A 21,584-nucleotide genomic window follows, 5' to 3' on the forward strand; every position below is an offset into this window, starting at 1 on the left:
CGAACCGGGGTCCTTAGGCTTCTCAGGCAAGCGCTTAACCGCTAAGCCATCTCTCCAGCCCCCTCCTTCTGCTTTTGTGTCACAAATATTGAAATTATAAATGTGTGCACCATGCTAACAAGTGAAGATATACAGACAGGTTTTACATTATATGTATTTTGATACACATATACTTAAATATATAACACTGTGTATTTACGTATGCATATATCTCACAGTGCCCAAAACACTATCATAATTTTTAGCACTTGATCACTGAAAATAGTCAAGGTAAGTACATTATAAAAGGCTACTGGATTAGCATCTAGGTCTTGCCACAGTAATTTCCTGCTCTGCTTGTTCACTCTATTATGTCATCCGTTATTTCAAGAATGAAAAATGTTTTATTTATTTATTTATTTACTTGTGAACGAGCAAAGTCTCCTTTTGGTTATTACCGTCTATGCTTATTTTAAATGCTCACTTACAATTCTAATTAACTTGTTAATAAAGTATTATTTCTATTGGGAAAAAATAGGCTTTCTAGTCAGGCTGAATTTGAGTTCTAGATGATTGCTTCTTAGCTATGTGACCTTGGGCAAGTCGGAGAGTTTCTCTGGCTATAACTTCCTCATGGTAACTGCGTTCGTGGTACTGCCTACTTCATAAGACCCTTGTGAGAAAAAGCCCACCAGAACACGTCTCTAACTACTATAAATGACATTTGTGGATAACAGCTCAGCAAGAAACTTTGGGGACTACTTCAAAACCCTTTCACACATGAGAAAATTTCACCTTGTAAATGACACTGGAAGGATCCAGTTTTCCTCCACCCTCGCCAGTGTGGGCGCAGGCTTGTAATCACATATCCTACACAGGGTAGTAAAATGGTGAATGGTTCTGATAGTGGCCTGAGAAAACACCCCAAGGCTGCAGGCGTTAAGTTTCTCTTGACAAGCGTGAGAATTCACAGCTCAGTGTGTGTGTGTGTGTGTGTGTGTGTGTGTGTATGTGTGTGTATGTGTATGTATGTGTGTGTACGTATGTGTGTGTATGTGTGTGTATGTGTGTGTGTGTGTGTGTGTGTGTGTGTGTGTGTGTGTGTGTGTGAGTGTGTGTACCTTGTAGGTTACCTGGCAGTTGCTTGTTGTCACCCAGCATCTCCGGCTCAAAATGGGAGCCAGCATTACTCACTGTACTGAAGGCCCTGCCTAGTTCTGGATATCTGGGGCTTTCGCTTGGGTTTTAGTCCTTTTACATGTGACCCCTGTGTTTCTGTCTGCGATAAAGAAGCGATGAGTCTGTTGTTTTTGAGGGAGGACATGCCAGGATCCCAGGAAGCAGTAGCAGATGGGCGAGATGACTCAGGGATGTCCCTTCTAGTAACTGCCCGGGAGGAAAGTGGACTCTTGTATCAAGTCACGGACATCCCAGTCTGAAGGCCAGAGTGTAAAAAGAGACACTTCTCAAAGGCCTTCTGTCCTAATCCGAGGAAGTGGGCGCTGTGATGGACGTCACCATTTTAGGACACTCTTCCAATTTGGCTTCTGGGGTGGAGTTTGCTTAGGGAATGATTTTTCAATTTCAATTTGAATTGCTGGCTCTGTGTAGAACACAGTGACCACAGTATTTTAGGACAGCCTTAGTACTCCCGCTGAAGAACATTCAGATGCATCAATCCTTAGGTCCCCCTTTTCTGCTCGGGCATGCCAGCTTCTCAGAGCCCTCTCCCATCCCCCTCTCTTCCCACCATCTGGCCAGGAGGAGGGAAAGCCAGCTCACCACCCATGGCCCCTCCTCCCACTGGACAGTTGCCTGGATATCAAGCCTCGACCCTCTCCATTTTTCTTCCCTACCACCTGGCCATGCTAGGACCTGGGAAGGCCCTCAGGTATGGAAATCAAGAATACCTCTGGGCCCAAGCCTATTCTTCCAGGCTCTTTCTCACCGCGCAGACTCCTCCTCCAAGCGGACAGATATAAAAGCCCCCCCCCCCCCAAGATACCATTTTAGACCTCTCTTTCTGGCCCTCTTCCCTGAAAGTGCATGTCTCTCTATCTTTCCCGTTCTGTCTGTCTCTTTTTCAGCCTTCCAGCTGGCTTTCTCCAAACTTATACCTTCCCTGTCTTAATATTCTATAGCACTCTCTCTGCCTTCCCCCTTAGGGTCTCTTCCTATACATTTCCTGTCTTTTCCAAGCCACCCAACTGGCCACCACCACGTGCACATACCTAAACTTGCTCCTTTCCCGCTCTAGTCCAGGTTTTGCTAATACCCCTGGGCCATTTGCAAGCTCCGCAGTGAAGGTTGATTTGTTACCTGCCTAGCTGGGCTTTCTCCCCCACTCCCCCTGGCCTGCTTCTCCGCCTGCTCTTACACTGTGCCCCTCTGAGCCAATAATAAAGTGTATTTTTTAAAAAAAATATTTATATGAGAGAGAGAGAAAGAGAGAGAGTATGATTGTGCATGCCAGGGCCTCCAACCAGTGCAAACTCCAGACGCATGTGCCCCCTTGTGCATCTGGCTTACGTGGGTCCTGGGGAATTTAACTTGGGTCCTTAGGCTTCCCAGGCAAGTGCCCTAACTGCTAAGCCATCCCTCCAGCCCAAAATGTATTTAAAAATTTTTTTTTGATACTTTTATTTATTTATTTGAGAGTAACAGACAGAGAGAGAAAGAGGCAGGGAAAGAGAATAGACGTGCCAGGGCCTCCAGCCACTGCAAACGAACTCCAGAAGAATGTGCCCCCCTGGCTAACATGGGTCCTGGGGAGCTGAGCCTCAAACCAGGGTCCTTAGGCTTCACAGGCAAGCACGTAACTGCCCCCAAAATGTATTTTTGAGGTAGGGTTTCACTCTTGCCTAAGCTGACCTGAAACTCATTCTGTAGCCCCAGACTGGTCTCACACTCACAGCGATCCTCCCACCTCTGCCTCCTGAGTGCAGGGATTAAAGGCGTGCACCACCACACCTGGCTATAAAACATGTTCTTTTTCTATAAAAGCATTTTTAGCCGGCTATGGTGGTGCACGCCTTTAATCCCAGCATTCAGGAGGCAGAGGTAGGAGGATTGTCATGAGTTCGAGGCCACCCTGAGACTCCATAGTGAATTCAGGTCAGCCTGGGCTAGAGTGAGACCCTACCTCAAAAAAAAAATAGCATTTTTATTTTTATTTATTTATTTGAGAGAGGAAAATAGAGAGGAGGAGGGAGGGAGAGAATAGGGACTCCAGGGCATTCAGCCACTCAAATGAATTCCAGAGCCATGCATCACTTTGTGTATCTGGCTTACATGGGTCCTAAGGAATGGAACCTGGGACCTTTGGCTTTGCACACAAGCACCTTAACTGCTAAGACACCTCTCCAGTTCAAATATATATTCTTTTATTGCAACAAAGATGTGATCCCAGAACCTCTGTCTTAACCTGTACAGGGCTGCATCAAGACTGCAAAATGAGAGCGCATTGTCGGGCATGGTGGCCCATGCCTGTCATCCTAGCTCTAAGACACTGTGATCATATGTAATTATATGGCTGTGCCCCCTTCACTTGGGGATAGTTTGTGGTCCCCCATACCTGTTTGTTGAAGGAAGAAAAGAGAAAAGAAGGGAATTGAAAAGAGAAAAGGGGAGGAAGAAGAAACAAGGAAAGACAGAGGGAAGTTTAAACTCTCCTGTTCAGAGGAAAGTTTAATTGGCTTGTGATATGTGTGTGTGTGTGTGTGTGTGTGTGTGTGTATTATTTCACTTTTAATTTGAGAGGGAGAGGCTGAGGCAGGAAGATGGCTGGCATTTGAGACCATTTTGGGCTGTATGTAATACTTCCAAAGCAAGCCTAGGCCACTGAGAGATGCAAATCCTCAAACAAAATATAGAGAGGATTGGGAGCCGGGCGTGATGGCACAAGACTTTAATCCCAGCACTCAGGAGGCAGAGGTAGGAAGATTGCTGTGAGTTCAAGGCCACCTTGAGACTACATAGTGAATTCCAGGTCAGCTTGAGCTGAGTGAGACCCTACCTTGAAAAACCAAAATAACAAACAAACAAACAAAAAAAACCCAAAAAAACCAGAGAGAGAGAGAGAGAGAGAGAGGGTTGGGGTCGTGGTTCAATATTAAGCACTTGCAATCCAAATGTGAAAACCGGAGTTTTATCTCTACATAAAAGTTAGAAACACATGGGCTGGAGGAATGGCTTAGCAGTTAAGGCACTTGCCTGCAAAGCCTAAGGACCCATGTTTGATTCTACAGGTCCCATGTAAGCCAGACACACAAGATGATGCATGTGTCCAAGGTTGCACATGTGCACAAGGTGGTGCATGCATCTGGATTACAGTGTCTGAAGGTCCTGACACACCAATTCTCTGTCTCTCTTTCACACACTCTAGCTCTCTTGCATAAAAAAAAAAGGGCCGGTCTGTTGGGTTTGCCTCAAAAAAAGGTCAGAGGGCTGGAGAGATGGCTTAGCGGTTAAGCGCTTGCCTGTGAAGTCTAAGGACCCTGGTTCGAGGCTCAATTCTCCAGGACCCACGTTAGCCAGATGCACAAGGAGGTGCATGCATCTGGAGTTCTTCTGCAATGGCTAGAGGCCCTGTTGTGCCCATTCTCTCTCTTTCTCGCTCTTTATCTGCCTCTTTCTGTCTCTGTCACCCTCAAATAAATAAATAAAAATGAACAAAAAAAATATTAAAAAAAAAAGGTCAGACACTGGCATACATTTGTAATCCTAGCATATTTACAGATAAGAAAAGAGGTGAAGACAGGAGAAACCCACTCCAAAATTGTCCTCTGACCTCCATACATGCTGTGGCATGTGTGTGCTCACACTCACACATCTAAACATATACATAGCAGACACACACACCAAAACAAACAAACAAATAAACCGTGTTGGACAGAGCCATATGACTTAACTTAAAAATATATCGCAAGCCTGGCTGGAGAGATGGTTTAGTGGTTAAGGCGCTTACCTGCAAAGCCTAAGGACCTATATTCTACTCTTCAGGTCCCACATAAGCCAGACGCACAAGGGTGAGGCAGGCACAAGGTCTCACATGCCCACTAGGTGGTACAAGCTTCTAGAATGTGATTTCAGTGGTCCTGGTATGCCAATGTGCTCTCTCTCTCTCAAATTAAAAATGAAATAATACATTATATATATAATATAATATATATATATCACAAGCCGATTAAACTTTCTTCTGAACAAGAGAGTTTAAACTTCCTTCTGCCTCTCCTCTTTTCTTCTTCCTTCCCTTTTCTCTTTTCAATTCCCTTCTTTTCTCTCTTCTCCTTTCAACAAACAGGTATTGATGAATTTTAGTGGACCACAAACTATCCCCAAGTGAAGGGGGACACAGCCAGCTGTCCTCAGGGCAACAAATAGGTGTATAGATAAATAACAACCGCACTACGATATAGGAAGCACTGTGGGTGAAAATAATTAATAGGAGAGGGCTGGAGGGATGGCTCAGAGGTTAAGTCACTTGCCTGCAAAGCCTAATGACTCAGGTTCTATTCCCCAATTCCCACCTAAAGCCAGATATACAAAGTGGCACACGTGTCTGAAGTTTGTTTGCAGTGGCTAGAGGCCCTGGTGTGCCCAGTGTCTGTCTCTCTGTTTGTCTATCTCTTTCTTTGTTTCTCTCTGCTTGCAAATAAATCAATGATAAAAGTAAATAAATAGGGTGTGGTGGCTCATGCCTTTAATCCCAGCACTTGGGAGGCAGAGGTAGGAGGATCACCATGAGTTCAAGGCCACCCTGAGACTACAGAGTGAATTCCAGGTCAGCCTGAGCTAGAGTGAGACCCTACCTCGAAAAACAAACAAACAAACAAACAAACAAACAAAACACAATAAATAAATAATAGGAGAAAAGAATTTTCGTGAAGGAAGTGCTATTTTTGTTGGTATTTGAAAGGCGAGTGGGAATTAGGCAAGGAGATACGTAGAGGAGACGTATGGCGGGAAGTGGGGCGTGTCCAGGAAAGGACAGCATCTTGTGGGTTTGTATGTGTGCGTGCTTACAGGGGTTTTTCTGTGACCCACTGGGTACAATGACTGCTTTATCCTCTGGTCTCTGACCCCCCCCCAAAAAAAAATGACCCCTCTCTCAGCGCCTTCGGTGTCTCATCTTTAAGGTGGGCTGTGGGAGCTCATGGTGTAGTATGACGTTTCCGTGTAATCATGTCCAGGACAGAATGACACAGTAGCTGGATCACAGCTACCACTGGGTTGGTGGCACGTAGCAGGTGGGCTGCCTGGTGACATAAGGATGTAAGAGTCATTTATGACTCTACAGTATTGTCAACATGGAATGGGAGTGGCACTGTGATGTTTAAGATTTCTAGCCCAGTTCCCCAGAGGTCCTGGTTTGCTGGGATCTGCTCAGTAAATATTTGAAAATGGTTGCCTGGTGTCCAGGCGGAGAGCCAGATGGGCTCAGGAAGTGCCGGGCAGCTGAGGGCAGGGGCATGTTGTCTGCTGACCTACCCAAAGCTGCATGAAATGAAAGAAGCAGCTGAGGAGCTTCAGAATCAAGACCAACGTTAGAAGCCTGCATCTATGAAGCGGGGGCAACAGCGGGAGATGCAGGATAGCCGCAGGCATGCCCCGACCCTTCTCAGTGGTGCCAATTACCACTCCCAGTGCAAGTTCATGGCACCTGGAGCCAATGTTGACAATTCTGAATAAAATTGACTTGCACGATTTTTTAAACAAAATTCTTTAAAAATTTTTTTTAATCATTTAATTTATTTATTAGAGAGAGACAGAGAGAGAGAATGGGTGCACCAGGGCCTCTAGCCACTGCAAACAAACTCCACATGCATGTGCCATGATGTGCATCTGGCTAACGTGGGACCTGGAGAATCGAACTTGGGTCCTTGGACTTCACAGGCAAAACACCTTAACCACACAGCCATATCTCCAGCCCATTAAACAAAATTCTTGAAAAAAGTTAAACAGTTTTACTGAGGTATACTTGGTATATGATAAACTGAACACAATCAGAGGCATTTGAACATATACGTACACCCTTGGCCATGGAATTAGACACATGCATCACCTCTACTGGTTTCCATGTGTCCCTTTGAATGTGTGTGCTGAGAACACTTAACATGAGTTCATCCTGTTTGACCAATTTTCAGTATATAATGGTGTGTGGTGGGGTGCTGGACGTCAGAAGTCTGTAAAGACTAGAAGGGCATAAGGTCACTCGCAATTCCCAATATGTGTATTTCTTTGGGGTGACTGATTTCTGGCCTGACAAATTGTCAAATGTTTTCATACATAAAATATCACCTTTTTTCTTTTTTCTATATTTTTTTTTCAAGGTAGGGTCAAACTCTAGCTGAGGCTGACCTGGAATTCACTATGTAGTCTCAGGGTGGCCTTGAACTCATGGTGATCCTCCTACCTCTGCCTCCTGAGTGCTGGGATTAGAGGCATGCGCCACCACGCCTGGCAAAATGTCACTTTTCTGCCTGACAGGAATCAATGCAAATGAATTGCTTATTTGTCTTATTTCCAAGGGGCCACCTGGATGAGGCAGGAGAGGAAGATGAAGGATGTTTCCGCACGCTTGTCACTGCAGTTTCGCGGGTGGGATTGACAGCGTGAAGCCGATTGATCTCACGGGGAATCACGGAAACTGTAGCTGTGTGAGGAGACGGGCTGTAGCCCGATAGCTGCTCTGAAACCACTCCTGGTCTAGGTGCCCAGGGCCGAGGAGTTCCCTGGGCTGTGGAGCTTTCCGTGCTTAACCGGAGGCAGTTCTGGTAAACCGGGATGGCTGCTCACCCTACAAAAATGGCACATGTGGCTACTAAGAGTTTGGCCATGACTCTGCATGGGCAGAAATATCTGTCTCATCTGATGACCAAGGTTGAGAGAAGCCAAGTACCCATTTGTTCAGAGCTCACCATGGCTCCATTACATGCTGGGGGAAACTTTAAATTGAGAAACAGACTTTCCTACATTTGAGGTTGCTTTTATATATATATAGTATGCACCTTTTAGTGAAAATTGATATAGGTAGGCCATTTTCTAGAACCTACGCATTCTTAGGTTATATACATTGATGTGACACTCATGGATCAAATGTGATGTGGCATTGGCCAGGAACAAGGTAGCTTTGAGCTCAGGTATAGGGAGGTGGAGCTGGGAAGGTCTCTGTGGGTCCTGCACCCAGCAGTGCAAAGGGGGAGAAATCAATTCTGCTTCCAATAATTTGTCTTTCCAGGCTAGTATTGTTCTTCTAGGTGGGAAAGCAAGCAGCTCACAGCCTGGCGGCCTCATTGAGTGTTTCCACAGTGAAGCTGTTCTCACTCCCTCCATCAGAAATTACTAACGGTGGGGCTGGAGAGATGGCTTAGCGGTTAAGGCGCTTGCCTGCAAAGCCTAAGGATCCTGGTTCGATTCTCTAGGTCCCACGTAAGCCAGATGCACAAGGTGGCGCATGCATCTGGAGTTTGTTTGCAGTGGCTGGAGGCTCTGGGATGCCCATTCTCTCTCTCTTGCTCTCTCTTTCTGCCTCTAATAAATAAATAAAAATTTAAAAAGAAATTACTAATGGAGAAAAGCTGCTGACTCTCCTAGGCTGCTACTGACCTCATCTTGAGGACAAAGGTCAGGTTTTAGAAGCAGCTGGCCTTTCTCCTGAGCTCAAAGAGATAAGTCAGAATAAAGACAGGCCAGGCTAGAAGGCAGCATTGTATGATTGCTGGCACAGATCCAGGGCAGTCAAGCCGTCTTCTGCCCAATGGCTTTGCTCTTCCATCAAAGGCATGCACCAAATGCAGTGGCTCTCAACTACCAGAAGCAATTTCTCTGCCTAGGCAACACAGGCGCTGTCTGGAGCGATTGCTGATTCTCATCAGCTGGGAGCTACTCCTGTCCTGTGTAATGCGAAGAGTCAGGGACCGTGGTGGTTTGAGTCAGGTGTCCTCCACAAACAGGTGTTCTGGATGCTAGTTTCCCCAGCTGATGGCAATTGGAAATCAAAGCCTCCTGGAGGCGGTGTATCGTTGGGAGTCGGACTTATGAGTGTTACAGCCAGCTTCCCCATGCCAGTGTGTGGCACACTCTCCTGTTGCTATGGTCTACCTTATGTTGGCCAGGGAGTGATGTCCACCCTCTGCTCATGCCATCATTTTCCCCTGCCATCCTGGAGCTTCCCCCTCAGGCCTGTAAGCCAAAATAAACCTCTTTTTTCCCCCCCACAAGCTGTTCTTGGTTGGGTGATTTCTACCAGCAATGTGAACCTGACTGCTGCAGGGACTTTGCTAAACATTCTCTGATGCATAGAACAATGCGTCACAACAAAAGTATCATCTGGGCCCAACTGTCAACAGTGCCAAGGTTCTACGTGCCCAGGGTCCGCAGCACTGAGCTATGAATGTAGCTCAAGCTGTCAACAAGTTACTTTAGAATGAGCTGAGAAGGGCTGGAGAGATGGCTTAGCAGTTAAGCGCTTGCCTGTGAAGCCTAAGAACCCCGGCTCGAGGCTCGGTTCCCCAGGTCCCACGTTAGCCAGATGCACAAGGGGGTGCACGCGTCTGGAGTTCGTTTGCAGTGGCTGGAAGCCCTGGCGCGCCCATTCTCTCCCTCTCTCTCTCTCTCTCTCTCTCTCTCTCTCTCTCTCTGCCTCTTTCTCTCTCTGTCTGTTGCTCTCAAATAAATAAATAAAAATAAACAAAAAAAATGGGCTGAGAAGGCCAAGCTTCCTGTGGAAAACAGCACATGGGCACTGCCCAAGGCGAGGTCTCAGGCATCAAGAACAAACTTCTGGGCTTCCATATAAGGGAGGATTAAACTGGACTGTGTCATGTTTGGCACACTCTCCTGTTACTACAGTCCACCATATGTTGGCCAGGGGTGATGTCCACCCCTCTGCTCATGCCATCATTTTCTCTGCCATCATGGAGCTTCCCCTTGAGCCTGTAACCCAAAATAAACCTCTTTTTCCCCACACACAAAAAAATGGACTGTGTCCTTTTGAGGACAAATCTAAAAGAGAGAAACAGGATAAATGAACTAGGAGGGAATGTTTCATTTGGGATCGGTCCTGAGTAAGAAGTGTCATCCCCTCCTGCTTTGATGACTGGCTATTGGGGACACAAAGCCTCATGACAGGATGTCATGGTTATGTGACTGACTCTTCTTGGTTGGCTCGTGTTAGGGTCCTTTAGTGCTGTGTTGGGCCCAAGAACTTGGAGTTTCTACTAGAAGGGGAATAACATTCATTATCTATTAACAAGGTTTGTGTCCTGAGGAGTATGACTGTCTGCTGTGAGGTTGTTCACAGATTGTTCTGGGAGTCAGAAACCTCCAAGAGTGTTAAGCTTCTAGAGATCCAATTACTGCAGGGTGGCATCAACAGAAGTGGCCTTGGAAGCAAGGTGGCTGTGGGGAGATGGTGTCTGTGGCTGGTTCCCAACTGTGAAAGCAGCCATACCTCCAGGAGTTACGAAAAATCAAGCACATATTTCATTAGAAAAGAATTATCCACTTCTTTCTTATATTACCAGAGGCTATTTTTTTTTTTCTTTTTGCCAATTCAACTGAGTACAAACTTGGGATTCATTTAATATCAGAGGTAGCGGGGATTGGGAGCGGGTGTACACTAGAATCCTTGAGGGCCGAAATCCTTGGGCCAACTTGATATCAAATGTGCCTTGTAGTAAGATCTAACCAACAGTATGTGAACAAGTTCTGATTTGCTGAAAAGGAAGCCAGGTGAAATGGCTAAATTCCACTTTGAGCAAATTCTTGTCCCGGTCAGGATCTAAACAATGACTACTATTCTCTCTCCTGGTAAGATGCTTTAAATATGCTCTGGGTCCAAACCTGTTCATTCCTTCTTTAAAATTCTTTTTTGACATTTTTATCTCCCTTGTCATTCCCACTCTATGCCTCCAAACTTCCATCATGTGAAGGAGGAATTAATGATTTCACATCCTTCCTATCTGATCTTCCAGTCTTCATTCTCTTTCAGTCATCCAGAAGTGTTAGCATCAGTAGTGGAAATGGCAGAAATACTGTTAGTAATAATAATAATAGTTTGAAGAAATCAATAACGATAAGGGACTACCCTGAAAGTCAGGTCAACTTGGGCCAGTGATCATCCAAGGGGTAGGACATATCCAACCTAACTAGACTTCTCTGATATTTTACATATAGTGGCTGAAAGCATAGAAGGTTGGATCTTCACATTAACAAGTTCTGTTTCTGTAAGTTCAACCTATCTCAGATCCAAAATCTGTGGGAAAAATGCATCTGTACAAAACATGGGCAAATGTTCTTACTGTCATTTATGAAACAGTATACTGAAACAACATTGGTTTGTGTCTCCCCAGGAAACGTTTAACACAACACTACTTTCCTATTTTTTGAACTTTGTTGTTACAATGGATACTTTTCTATGAGTGTATTCATCATATACTATTAGAATTGTTGATTCACTTTCCTCCCTCACCTGCCTGTGAACTATTTAAGGGCATGCATTTATTTTGGCTTATTCCTCTTTCGTCTAGAGATATATATAGAGAGAATGTACATGCCAAAGCCTCTAGCCACTGCAAATGAAATGCAGACACATGCGCCACCTTGTGCATCTGGTTTATGTGGGTCCTGGGGAATAGAACCTGAGTCCTAAGCTTCACAGGCAAGAGCTTTAACTACTAAGCCATCTCTCCAGTCCTCAGCTGCCTTTTCATGCTCCCATCTGAGGATGAGAGCTGGGAGGTAGTGGGTAGTGGCAGGGGGCAGCCAGAAGGGGCAGTTCTCTGAGTTGCCCTTGAGCTGAGGCCAGGGAGCAGGATGTGCAGCTAAGTGGGCATTTTAGTGTCATCATGTGGACATCTCTAGAAGCTCAATGGTGTGAATGGTCCATAACTCAAAGCTGGGGCCTAGCTCTAACCAGGGCCTGGAGAATGATTCTGCTGTATTCTGGTCCTTATACTTGAGTGTAAGTCAGAGCCCTTGGAGGGCCTATGCAGATGCTGGTTGCTGCATCCCGTTCCCAGAGTTTCTGACTCAGAAGATCTTTGGCATGAGCTAAGTTCTGTTGTCAATTTCATACGATTAGGAATGTATAGACATCCCTTTTGGGTGCTTCTAGGAAGGATTAACTGAAGGAGGAAGTCCTTCCGCCAGAGTCCAGTCTTTCCCCATTCTGGGCAGCTCTCCCATTGGGCTCTATGTAGGGAAGTCTAAGGGAATGTAATTCCAATGCTGAGGAGGAAGGCTAGCCAAACAGGACAGATGCACAGACAAGCGAAGGCCCTCTCCAACAAGCAGCAGACTGCTATTGTTGGACTGCCACAAGCTAATACAATAAATTCCCTTTTTAGTGCAATTTATCTTATTGGTTCTGTTTCTCTAGAGAACTCTGACTATCACACTTGGTTATAGCTATGACACTGATCTGTGATGTGGGAATCACATTTAGAAACCACCACACTGGAAGCATGTCTGACAACTAGACCCATGACCTTCAGCTTTGGATATCTTAGAATAATTAAAGAATCTTCAAGGTCTGGAGAGATGGCTTAGCAGTTAAGCGCTTGCCTGTGAAGCCTAAGGACCCCGGTTCGAGGCTCGGTTCCCCAGGTCCCACGTTAGCCAGATGCACAAGGGGGCGCACGCGTCTGGAGTTCGTTTGCAGAGGCTGGAAGCCCTGGCGCACCCATTCTCTCCCTCTCCCTCTATCTGTCTTTCTCTCTGTGTCTGTCGCTCTCAAATAAATAAATAAATAATTTAAAAAAAAAAAGAATCTTCAAAAATAAAGATGCTAGGGCCTTACCCATGAATTGATGTGGGAGTGTGGCTGACTAGAGGGATTTGAACTGTTGCTAAGCAAAACATTGGTTTGATCTATGCTGCTGACACAAAGCACGGAGAGAACTGGCTGGAATTCAGAAGAAAGCCAGTCCCCAGACAGTTAGTCTGTCTAGTGCTGGAAAGCGCTTCATGAACCACGTGGGGAAAATAGCCAACAATGGTCTGAACAACCAGAGGTCCAAGCTACTCAGAAGCAAACACCCTGATACAATGTACACGTCAGTGCAATAGTGGCACATAGCCTCAGTGGGTAACCAATAGCTTTATGGTTGACTAAGAGATCCACTCAGTATAAAGGAACCCATATCTGGAATTGAGAACCAGATCACAATCCTATGGAGACAAAGATTATGTTCTCCACTGTCAAGCTCTCACTGGTCTTTGGCTAAAAGAGCAGTTACATATATCAAATTCTCCCTAAATTAATAATGTTTATCCCACTTAAACTATGATGACTTCACTCTCCACTGGAGAATTGGTTCTTCTTGTTTTTCAGAAGGTAGCGAGAACGGAGATCAACTATCCTTCATACTTCAAAGGCCCTGTGTTGGTGATGAGGATATAAAGGGGAAAAGATGGCCCTTTACTCAGGGAACCATTCCCTCAAGGATGGGGAAAGCCTCCAAGACAAATACTTAAAGGCATGGTGTATTTTGACATCAGAGGTCCTTTTTTCTTTCCTCCTATCCTCAGGGTGGTGGTCAGAAGGACACAAGTTTTCATGCTTGCACAGTCTAGACTGGTTTCTGGTTGGTGTTCTCGGGGGCTCTTTTGAGTCTGAGGTCACAGCTTGCTGCACACACTTGGGTAAAGCTATGCTGAGCTCTCTCTAACTCCACACCATATCTGCACCTCTCCTTTCTCTTCTTGGGAACCTGGGTGAACTCACTGTTCAACTGCCACTCGTCCCAAATGGTTCTCCACTTTGTCAATATTGATGTTGGCTAAATATTGGCATAAACCAGCCATTCATGTGGCAAGCTCATCAGCAGAATGGCAGATCGCTGAGCAGATGTTGTAACATTTACAAGTTGGTTTTCATTCATGAGCACTTGTAGTGACGCCTGCTTGCATCAGAAGGGTTCCACCCTCTTCAGGAAGGTTAGTGGGACACTCCATTTAGTATTTCTAAGTGTGTTGCATGTTAGATACCTGTTGAGCGGGTGGGGGGGTGGGGGTGCATTTACAAATCCTGATGTCTAGGACAACCATTATACCAATTCCTTCAGATTCACTGGGGGTGGGACTCAATCCCCAATGGCTCTGAGACTTCTCCAGGAGACTCCAATGTGAACCAAAATTGAGAACTTGTCCTCCAGACCCATACTTGCACAACTTTCATGTGAATGAGAGTCACCAAAGGATCAGAAGATGCCAACTGGGGGTCAATAGGTCTGGTGGGCCTGAGATTCTGTGTTTCTGACAAGTGTCTCAGTAATGGGGATGCTTCTATGAGTCCAGAGACTGTATGGTCAGAAGCAAAGTGGTAGTCGTGTCTAGAGCCTCTCCATCAGCCTTGCCAGAAACCACCAGTCCTTCTCAGCTGGACACCGTGTCCATATGGACAGTGGCTCCCCTAAGACGTGCTTCCTCTCTCTCTATTACCTTGCTGGTCAGATGGTCAGTTCTCTATTTTCTCCTAGAAACAATTTCTCTTGCAAACAATAAAATTGAATTGAAGAATTCATGCAGCAACAACAAGCACATTTTTCTACAGATCTTGTTTTCTTACCAGCACTGGGACAGATCCCACAGGCTACGCAAACTCTTTGCATATTGTGAAATACACCAAATGATAATAACCCAGTATCCTGATCACTGCAATTTGAAATAGTTTTAGTCACAAGCATTGCTGCTTCAGTGCAAAGACTAAAATCATAAATGACTGGAGGTGGGGGAAAAAAGCACAAAGTAAGAGAAAAACAATTTCAGTTTCAAGACAAGTCAGGATTTCAGATCATACTTCCTTGAAAAATGTATTCCCTAGGCAATATGCTCCAATGTTCTATTGACTTTGTGATGATCTTTATCAAATGGTTATCTTTGGACCTTGGTCTATGGACATATTCTCTGAAACTTTTCTAGGTATTTAATGCTGATAATGACTTGAAGATTAATACATAGCACACTAGCTCATCCGGACTAGTGGGTACTGGCACATGACTTCAGTGCCTGTCTTGTGTCTGTGTTTATAATTTTACATAAGCTGAATTTCATTTAATTGTCACAGGAGGGAAAGAACAGAGAACAGATGGAGCAGTCAAATAAAAATCACGTGTTTGACACATAAAAATATTCACTGAGCAGTGGCCTCCGGGGTCTTGTCTTGTGAATCTCAACAGATGAAATCTACAGACCAGAAAGGGTGAAGTTTAGAAAGATTTTATTATTCTGGTTTGGGTTAAAGAGATGGCTCAGAGGTTAATGGACTTGCCTGCAAAACCAAATGACCTAGGTTTGATTCCCCAGTACCCATGTAAAGCCAGATGCACAAAGTGGTGCATGCATTTGGAGTTTATTTGCACTGCTTAGAAGCCCTGGTGCTCCCATTCCTTCCCTCCCTCACTCCCTCCCTATATCTGTCCCATTATCTCACTCTCCTTGGAAATAAATAATAAGATCTTTATTTAAAACAAATCACGTGTTTGAGATGAGTTAAGGCCCAGTGGCATTGCAGGGAGCATTGTCAGCAACAGTTTCCCAGCAGATGGCTTTTGAGACACCCAATGGCATTACAAAGTCACACTACACCATACTTCAGACTTGCTGAAACTCAAGGGAAACGGTGTGCTAGAAATCAGGACTGTGAATCATTGCTGCCATTTAAGTCAAGAAAACAATATTGACCATGACATGAGGTCATCTGAGCATTGTGGAAATGCATCTTTCTAGAGTTTAATTTGTAAATTGGTTTTGGGTCTGCCCTTGTTTCAAAAGTGGCATTCTAGGGCTGGAGAGAGGCTTAGTGGTTAAGGCGCATGCATGTGAAGCCTCAGGACCCAGGTTTGATTCTCCAGGTCCCACATAAGCCAGAGGCACAAGGGAGTGCATGTGTCTGGACTTCGTTTGCAGTGGCTGGAGGCCCTGGTGTGCCTATTCTCACTCTCTCTCTCTCCCTTCCTCTCTGTCTCTAATAAATAAATAAATAAAAATAAATCTTTTTTAAAAAGTGGCATTCTAGTTTTAATTTGTGCATATTCAAATAACTTGCCACTGCAGTTAATTTAAGCCATTGCTGGGAACAGTTTTATCCTTTAAAAGGAGTTTTGGAAAAGCAAAAAGGTGTTGAGGACTGGGGAGATGGCTCAAGAGGTAAAAACATGGGGACCTGAGTTCCATCCCAAGCACCCATGTAAGACACTGGGTACAGCCCCAGGGTTGAGGTGGGTGGAGGCAGGAGAAGCACTGGAGCTTCCTGGGCAGTCAGTCTAACCAGAAAAGGGCAGTTCCAGGCTCAGCAAGCGACTCTCTCTCTCAAGGACATGCAGGCAAAAGAGCGATAGAAGAAGACACTGATGTCCTCTGGCCTCTCATGCCGTGCTCAGTGTCTGGGCAACTAGATGCACACATGTGTGCACTACACACACACACACACACACACACACAGCATGTGCTACCCACAAATCTTTTGCATTGCACTCATTCCTGGCATGTGTATTACAGTCCCTTATTCCTTTGCAAAGGTAACTTCCTACCGGCGGTGTGAAAGGGATGCTCCCGGGAACAAGCACTGAGCTCCTAGGCTACATTTTCCCATTAGCTACAAATATTGCACATTTTGCAGGGAGAGTGCCCTCCGCTTGGAAGTCAAGCCTGATGACGTTTTCAGGCTGGAGGGTAGCAGAGTGTCCTATCCTTGAGCATCAGAGAGTTTATTGGTAATATTGTATCCACAAGAAAGCCCCGGAGTTAGAGAGAAAATCAAATGCTTATGGGTTGTGGTTTAGAGGATGCCTGGCTGGCAAGTGTGGCTGTCCCCCTCTGAGAGGAGTGAGACTGCTGCTGGGAATTTAGAAAGAAAAGCCATAGAAATTCTGCTCCATTCTCAAAGGACAGCTGCCCCAGCAGAGGTTGACTTTCAAAGGACGTCATTGGGCTGCTGCCAGGGCCGGGGAGGACGTCTGTCATAGTAGCGGTCAGTTGTGGGGAGAGATAACTGGATAACTCGTCACCTAGGAAAATGCTGTTTACAGAGGACTTACAGGTGGCTGCTTCACTGAACACATTATTTGTAGGTGTGCAAATAGGTGGGTGCTGCCATGCACACGCCTTTAATCCTTGCACTAGAGAGGCTGAGGTAGGAAGATCGCCGTGAGTTCGAAGCCAGCCTGGGACTGCAGAGTGAGTTCCAGGTCAGGCTGGGCTAGAGTGAGACCCTATCTTGAAAACAAACAAGCTGGGCGTGGTGGCGCACACCTTTAATCCCAGTACTGAGGAGGCAGAGGTAGGAAGATTGCCAAGAGTTCAAGGCCATCCTGAGACCACAGTGAATTCTAGTTCAGCCTGAGCTAGTGTGAGACCCTACCTCGAAAAACCAACCAACCAGCCAAACAAAGAAGGTGAGTGTTGCTTCCATATACAACAAAGGAAAACCCATACAAACTTACAATCTGTAGAAAATTTGGGGGTTTTAGTGTCTTTGCTTTTAATATATATACACAATCTCATTTTGCTTCAGTGGCCATATAAGACCACAGTAAAATTTCCACTGGAAGATCTTTAAATATTCACATTTTGGTGTTCAATTAGTGCAATTCTTATCTACCTTATGCACTGTAGATCCCAATTGGTGACATTTTAGTTAATTTTTGTCATTAGCAATTTATACATCAGCTGTTCATAAGCCTAGATGCATCAGAAGAAAAAGTAAGGTGTTTAATGTGGGAAAAATTGCAAATATGCCTGATGCTGTGTGGAATTAATGTTGGAGGATTTGCATCTTTCACTATGAATTATATGGGCTTGGGGCTGGAGGGATGGGTTAGTGGTTAAGGCATTTGCCTGCAAAGCCAAAGGATCATGGTTTGATTCTCCAGGACCCACGTAAGCCAGATATACAAATTACATGGGCTTGCAAGAGCATTTTTCCTTTGGTGTGCTGATAAATTCAACAGAAACTTATCTTTCACACAAAACTCTAATTGTGGTGGGCGTGAGACTCCATAGTGAATTCCAGGTCAGCTCGGGCTAGGGCAAGACCTTACCATTAAAAAACAACAACAATGAAAACAAAACAAAACAAAACAAAACAAAAAACTGAATGAGCACAATCTATGAGGTTTTATACAACTTTGCCACAAATTAACAGCTATACTTACATGTCCTACAAATACATGCTAGCTATTTGCTCTCTGCGAAGGCTCTGTTTATATTCTCATTTTAAACATTTTCTTATCCCCTTTCCTAGGAGATGTTTACCCAATGTGAAGAAATAGATTCCAATTGCATTTTAAAAGCATGGCTCGCTTTTGCTAAAACCAGCAAAGGGCTATCAGAATGATACAGTCCCGAGCAGGAATCCGTCCTTTGAGCCCTTCCACAGGCTAATGCAACGTGGCGCTTGTCCCCACAGGCAAAGGCACTTACGTGATGACTCCCCATTGTCTCCTTCCCGAGATGGCTGCTCCGCGGTTCATGAAGGGAATGGTCCTCCCACAGACGAAGTTTATAATGGTGTTCCCAGGACACTATCTCTTCTGTTTAATAAGTAACTTTTGGCATTGGCTTTGAATACTTGGTAGGGAGTGGGGATGGCTGTGAATGAGCTTTGCCTGCCCAAGCTGCCTGAACAGGCCATCTTTTATTTATAATAATAATTATTTATTATTATTATTATTATTATTATTATTATTACTTCTTTTTTGGTTTTTCGAGGTAGGGTCTCATTCTAGCCCTGGCTCACCTGGAACTCACTATGTAGTCTCAGTGGCCTTGAACTCACAGCAATCCTCTTAGCTCTGCCTCCTGAGTGCTAGTATTAAAGGCGTGTGCCACCACACCCAGCTAACTACACAGATTTTTTTCTTTTTTCTTCTTCTTGGTTTTTCAAGGTAGGGTCTCACTCTAGCTCAGGCTGACCTGGAATTCACTATGTAGCCTCAGGGTGGCCTGGAACTCATGGTGACCCTCCTACCTCTGCCTCCCAAGTGCTGGGATTAAAGGCGTGTGCCACCATGCCTGGCATACACAGAATTTTTTGATGGCTACATTGAGTTGTACTGGACCATCATTTTTGTAACCTGAGCAGATTTGCAATTCAAAAACTACTGTGCAGGCTGGAGAGATGGCTTAGTGGTTAAGGCGTTTGCCTAGAAAGCCAAAGGACCTCAGATTGATTCCCCAGAACCCATGTAAGCCACAAACACAAAGGGGCACATGCATCTAGAGTCCATTTGCAGTGGCTGGAGGCCCTGGTGTGCCCATTCTCTCTCTCCCTCTCTCTGCCTCTTTCTCTCTCTCAAATAAATAAATAAATAAAGTTTTAAAAAAGCAAAACAAAAATGTTTTAAATGCACAAATAGGAGCAAATTCTTTTCTAATCAAAAAATTATCATGGGGCTGGAGAGATGGCTCAGCAGTTAAAGGCACTTGCTTGCAAAGCCTGATAGCCTGGGTTCAATTCCCCGTTACCTATGTGAAGCCAGTTGCACAAAGTGATGCATGTACCTGGAGTTTGTAGTGGCAAGAGACCCTGGTGTGTCCATCCTTGCTCTCTCTCTTTCTCATTCTCTATCTTGGCTTGAAAATAAGTACATAAAATAGTTTTTAAATTTTTATTTATTTCCTTGACACAGAGAAAGCGGGGAGAGAGAGAATGGGCATGCCAGGGCCTTCAGCCACTACAAATGAACTCCAGACACATGTGCCACCTTGTGCATCTGGCTTATGTTCTGGAGAATCAAACCTGAGTCCTTTGGCTTTATAGGCAAGTGCCTTAACTGTTAAGCCATCTCTCCAGCCCAAATAAAAATATTCTTAAAAAGGTATCATGATCCCAGCACTAGGGAGGGAGAGGTAGGAGGATTGCCATGAGTTCAAGGCCACCCTGAGACTACATAGTGAGTGCCAGGTCAGCCTCAGCTAGACTGAGACCGTACCTTGAAAAAAAAAAATAATAAAAATGTATCATGGAAAGTAAGCCTACGATCTCCCACTTTTTTTATGAACCCCTTCAGACATGGTTTATACTTGTGCATTCATGTTTGTTTCTCTATTTGCCTATCTATCATCTATCTATCTATCTATCTATCTATCTATCTATCATCTATCTATCTATCTATCTATCTATCTATCTATCTATCTATCTTTCTATCATCATCCATGTACCTGTCGTATGCCTTGTATATTTCCTACTACAGAGATACGACATTCTTATATTTCATTCTTTTTCATGTCTGCATGGTGATCTGTTATGGTCACAAACTCAGCCTTAGTTCATCACTCCATCATAAAATTAATTTAGGTTGTTTTGTACAAATATCTTACAGCTATCTTTGATTAAGTTTATCTGTTGAATGAAATCTTGGAATGGATTTAATGCATTTAAAAGTGCAGTAGATGTTGTCAAATTACCCTCTACACAGGTGTAAAATGCTGGACTAGTCCCAAGGATCAGCTGACCAATGGGCTATATTTCAAGAAACCGAATGAACACACTCTCCTGTGATCACATGCCAGCGCTCACTTTCCCACATCTTCGCCAGCACTATCATTATCTGTCAATTTCAAAGAGGAAAATTATTATTTAATTTCTATTTCTTTCACTAAAATCCTTCAAACAGTATAGTCAATTCATTTAAAGGGCTCTCTCTCTCTCTCCCTCACACACACACACACACAAATAAAAATAAATAAAATGTTTTTTTAAAAAACCAGGGCCAAGCATGGTGGTGTGTCTTTAATTCCACCTAGGCTGTTTTTAAACTCACTGTGCAGACCAGACTGGCTTTGAACTTTCAATCCTACTTTATCCTCTGAATCACTGGGATTACAGGACTATACCACCAATTGCAAGTTTTTTTTTTTTAAGTTTCCTTTTGAAAAAATTTTATTTATTTGAGAGTGACAGACAGAGAGAGAAAGAGGCAGAGAAAAAGAGAGAGAGAGAATGGGAGCACCAGGGTTTCCAGCCACTGCAAACAAAGTCCAGATGCATGTGCCACCTTGTGCATCTGGCTTACGTGGGTCCTGGAAAATTGAGCCTTGAAGCCATCTCTCCAGCCCAAATATTCCTTTTAAAAAAGAAAACTATAGCTTAGTGGTTAAGCGCTTGCCTGTGAAGCCTAAGGACCCCGGTTCGAGGCTCGGTTCCCCAGGTCCCACGTTAGCCAGGTGCACAAGGGGGCGCACGTGTCTGGAGTTTGTTTGCAGAGGCTGGAAGCCCTGGCGCGCCCATTCTCTCTCTCTCCCTCTATCTGTCTTTCTTTCTGTGTCTGTCACTCTCAAATAAATAAATAAATAATTAAAAAAAATAAATAAAAGGAATATTTTATTTATTTATTGAACAGAGAGAGAGAGAGTGAGGAAGTTAGAGAATGGCACACCAGGGCCTCCAGCCACTGCAAACGAACTCCAGACACATGCGCCACCATGTGCATCTGGCTTATGTGGTTACTGGGGAGTCAAACCTGGGTCCCTAGGCTTGGCAGGCAAGTGCTTCAACCACTAAGCCATCTCTCCAGCCCAGGTTCCTTTTTTTTTTTTTATAAGGCTTGCATCTTTGGTTCACTAGGAATTGAATTGATTTTTATATATATTAAGGAGGG

The 21,584-nt window shown here is 44.5% G+C and overlaps 1 protein-coding gene across 1 annotated transcript in view; it reads right to left on the bottom strand.

Annotated features, from left to right (window-relative positions):
• Nucleotides 1-18,459, bottom strand: part of Anxa13 (annexin A13) — a 65,391-nt gene extending 46,932 nt beyond the window's left edge. The window contains exon 1 of the mRNA XM_045144152.1: nucleotides 18,406-18,459. Coding sequence (XP_045000087.1) covers nucleotides 18,406-18,420 — 15 coding nt within the window. The 5' untranslated portion in view covers nucleotides 18,421-18,459. The remainder of the gene's footprint in view (nucleotides 1-18,405) is intronic.
• Nucleotides 18,460-21,584: the final 3,125 nt, after the last annotated feature.

The sequence above is a fragment of the Jaculus jaculus genome, chromosome 2, assembly GCF_020740685.1.
Source record: "Jaculus jaculus isolate mJacJac1 chromosome 2, mJacJac1.mat.Y.cur, whole genome shotgun sequence".
Taxonomy (NCBI): Eukaryota; Metazoa; Chordata; class Mammalia; order Rodentia; family Dipodidae; genus Jaculus; species Jaculus jaculus.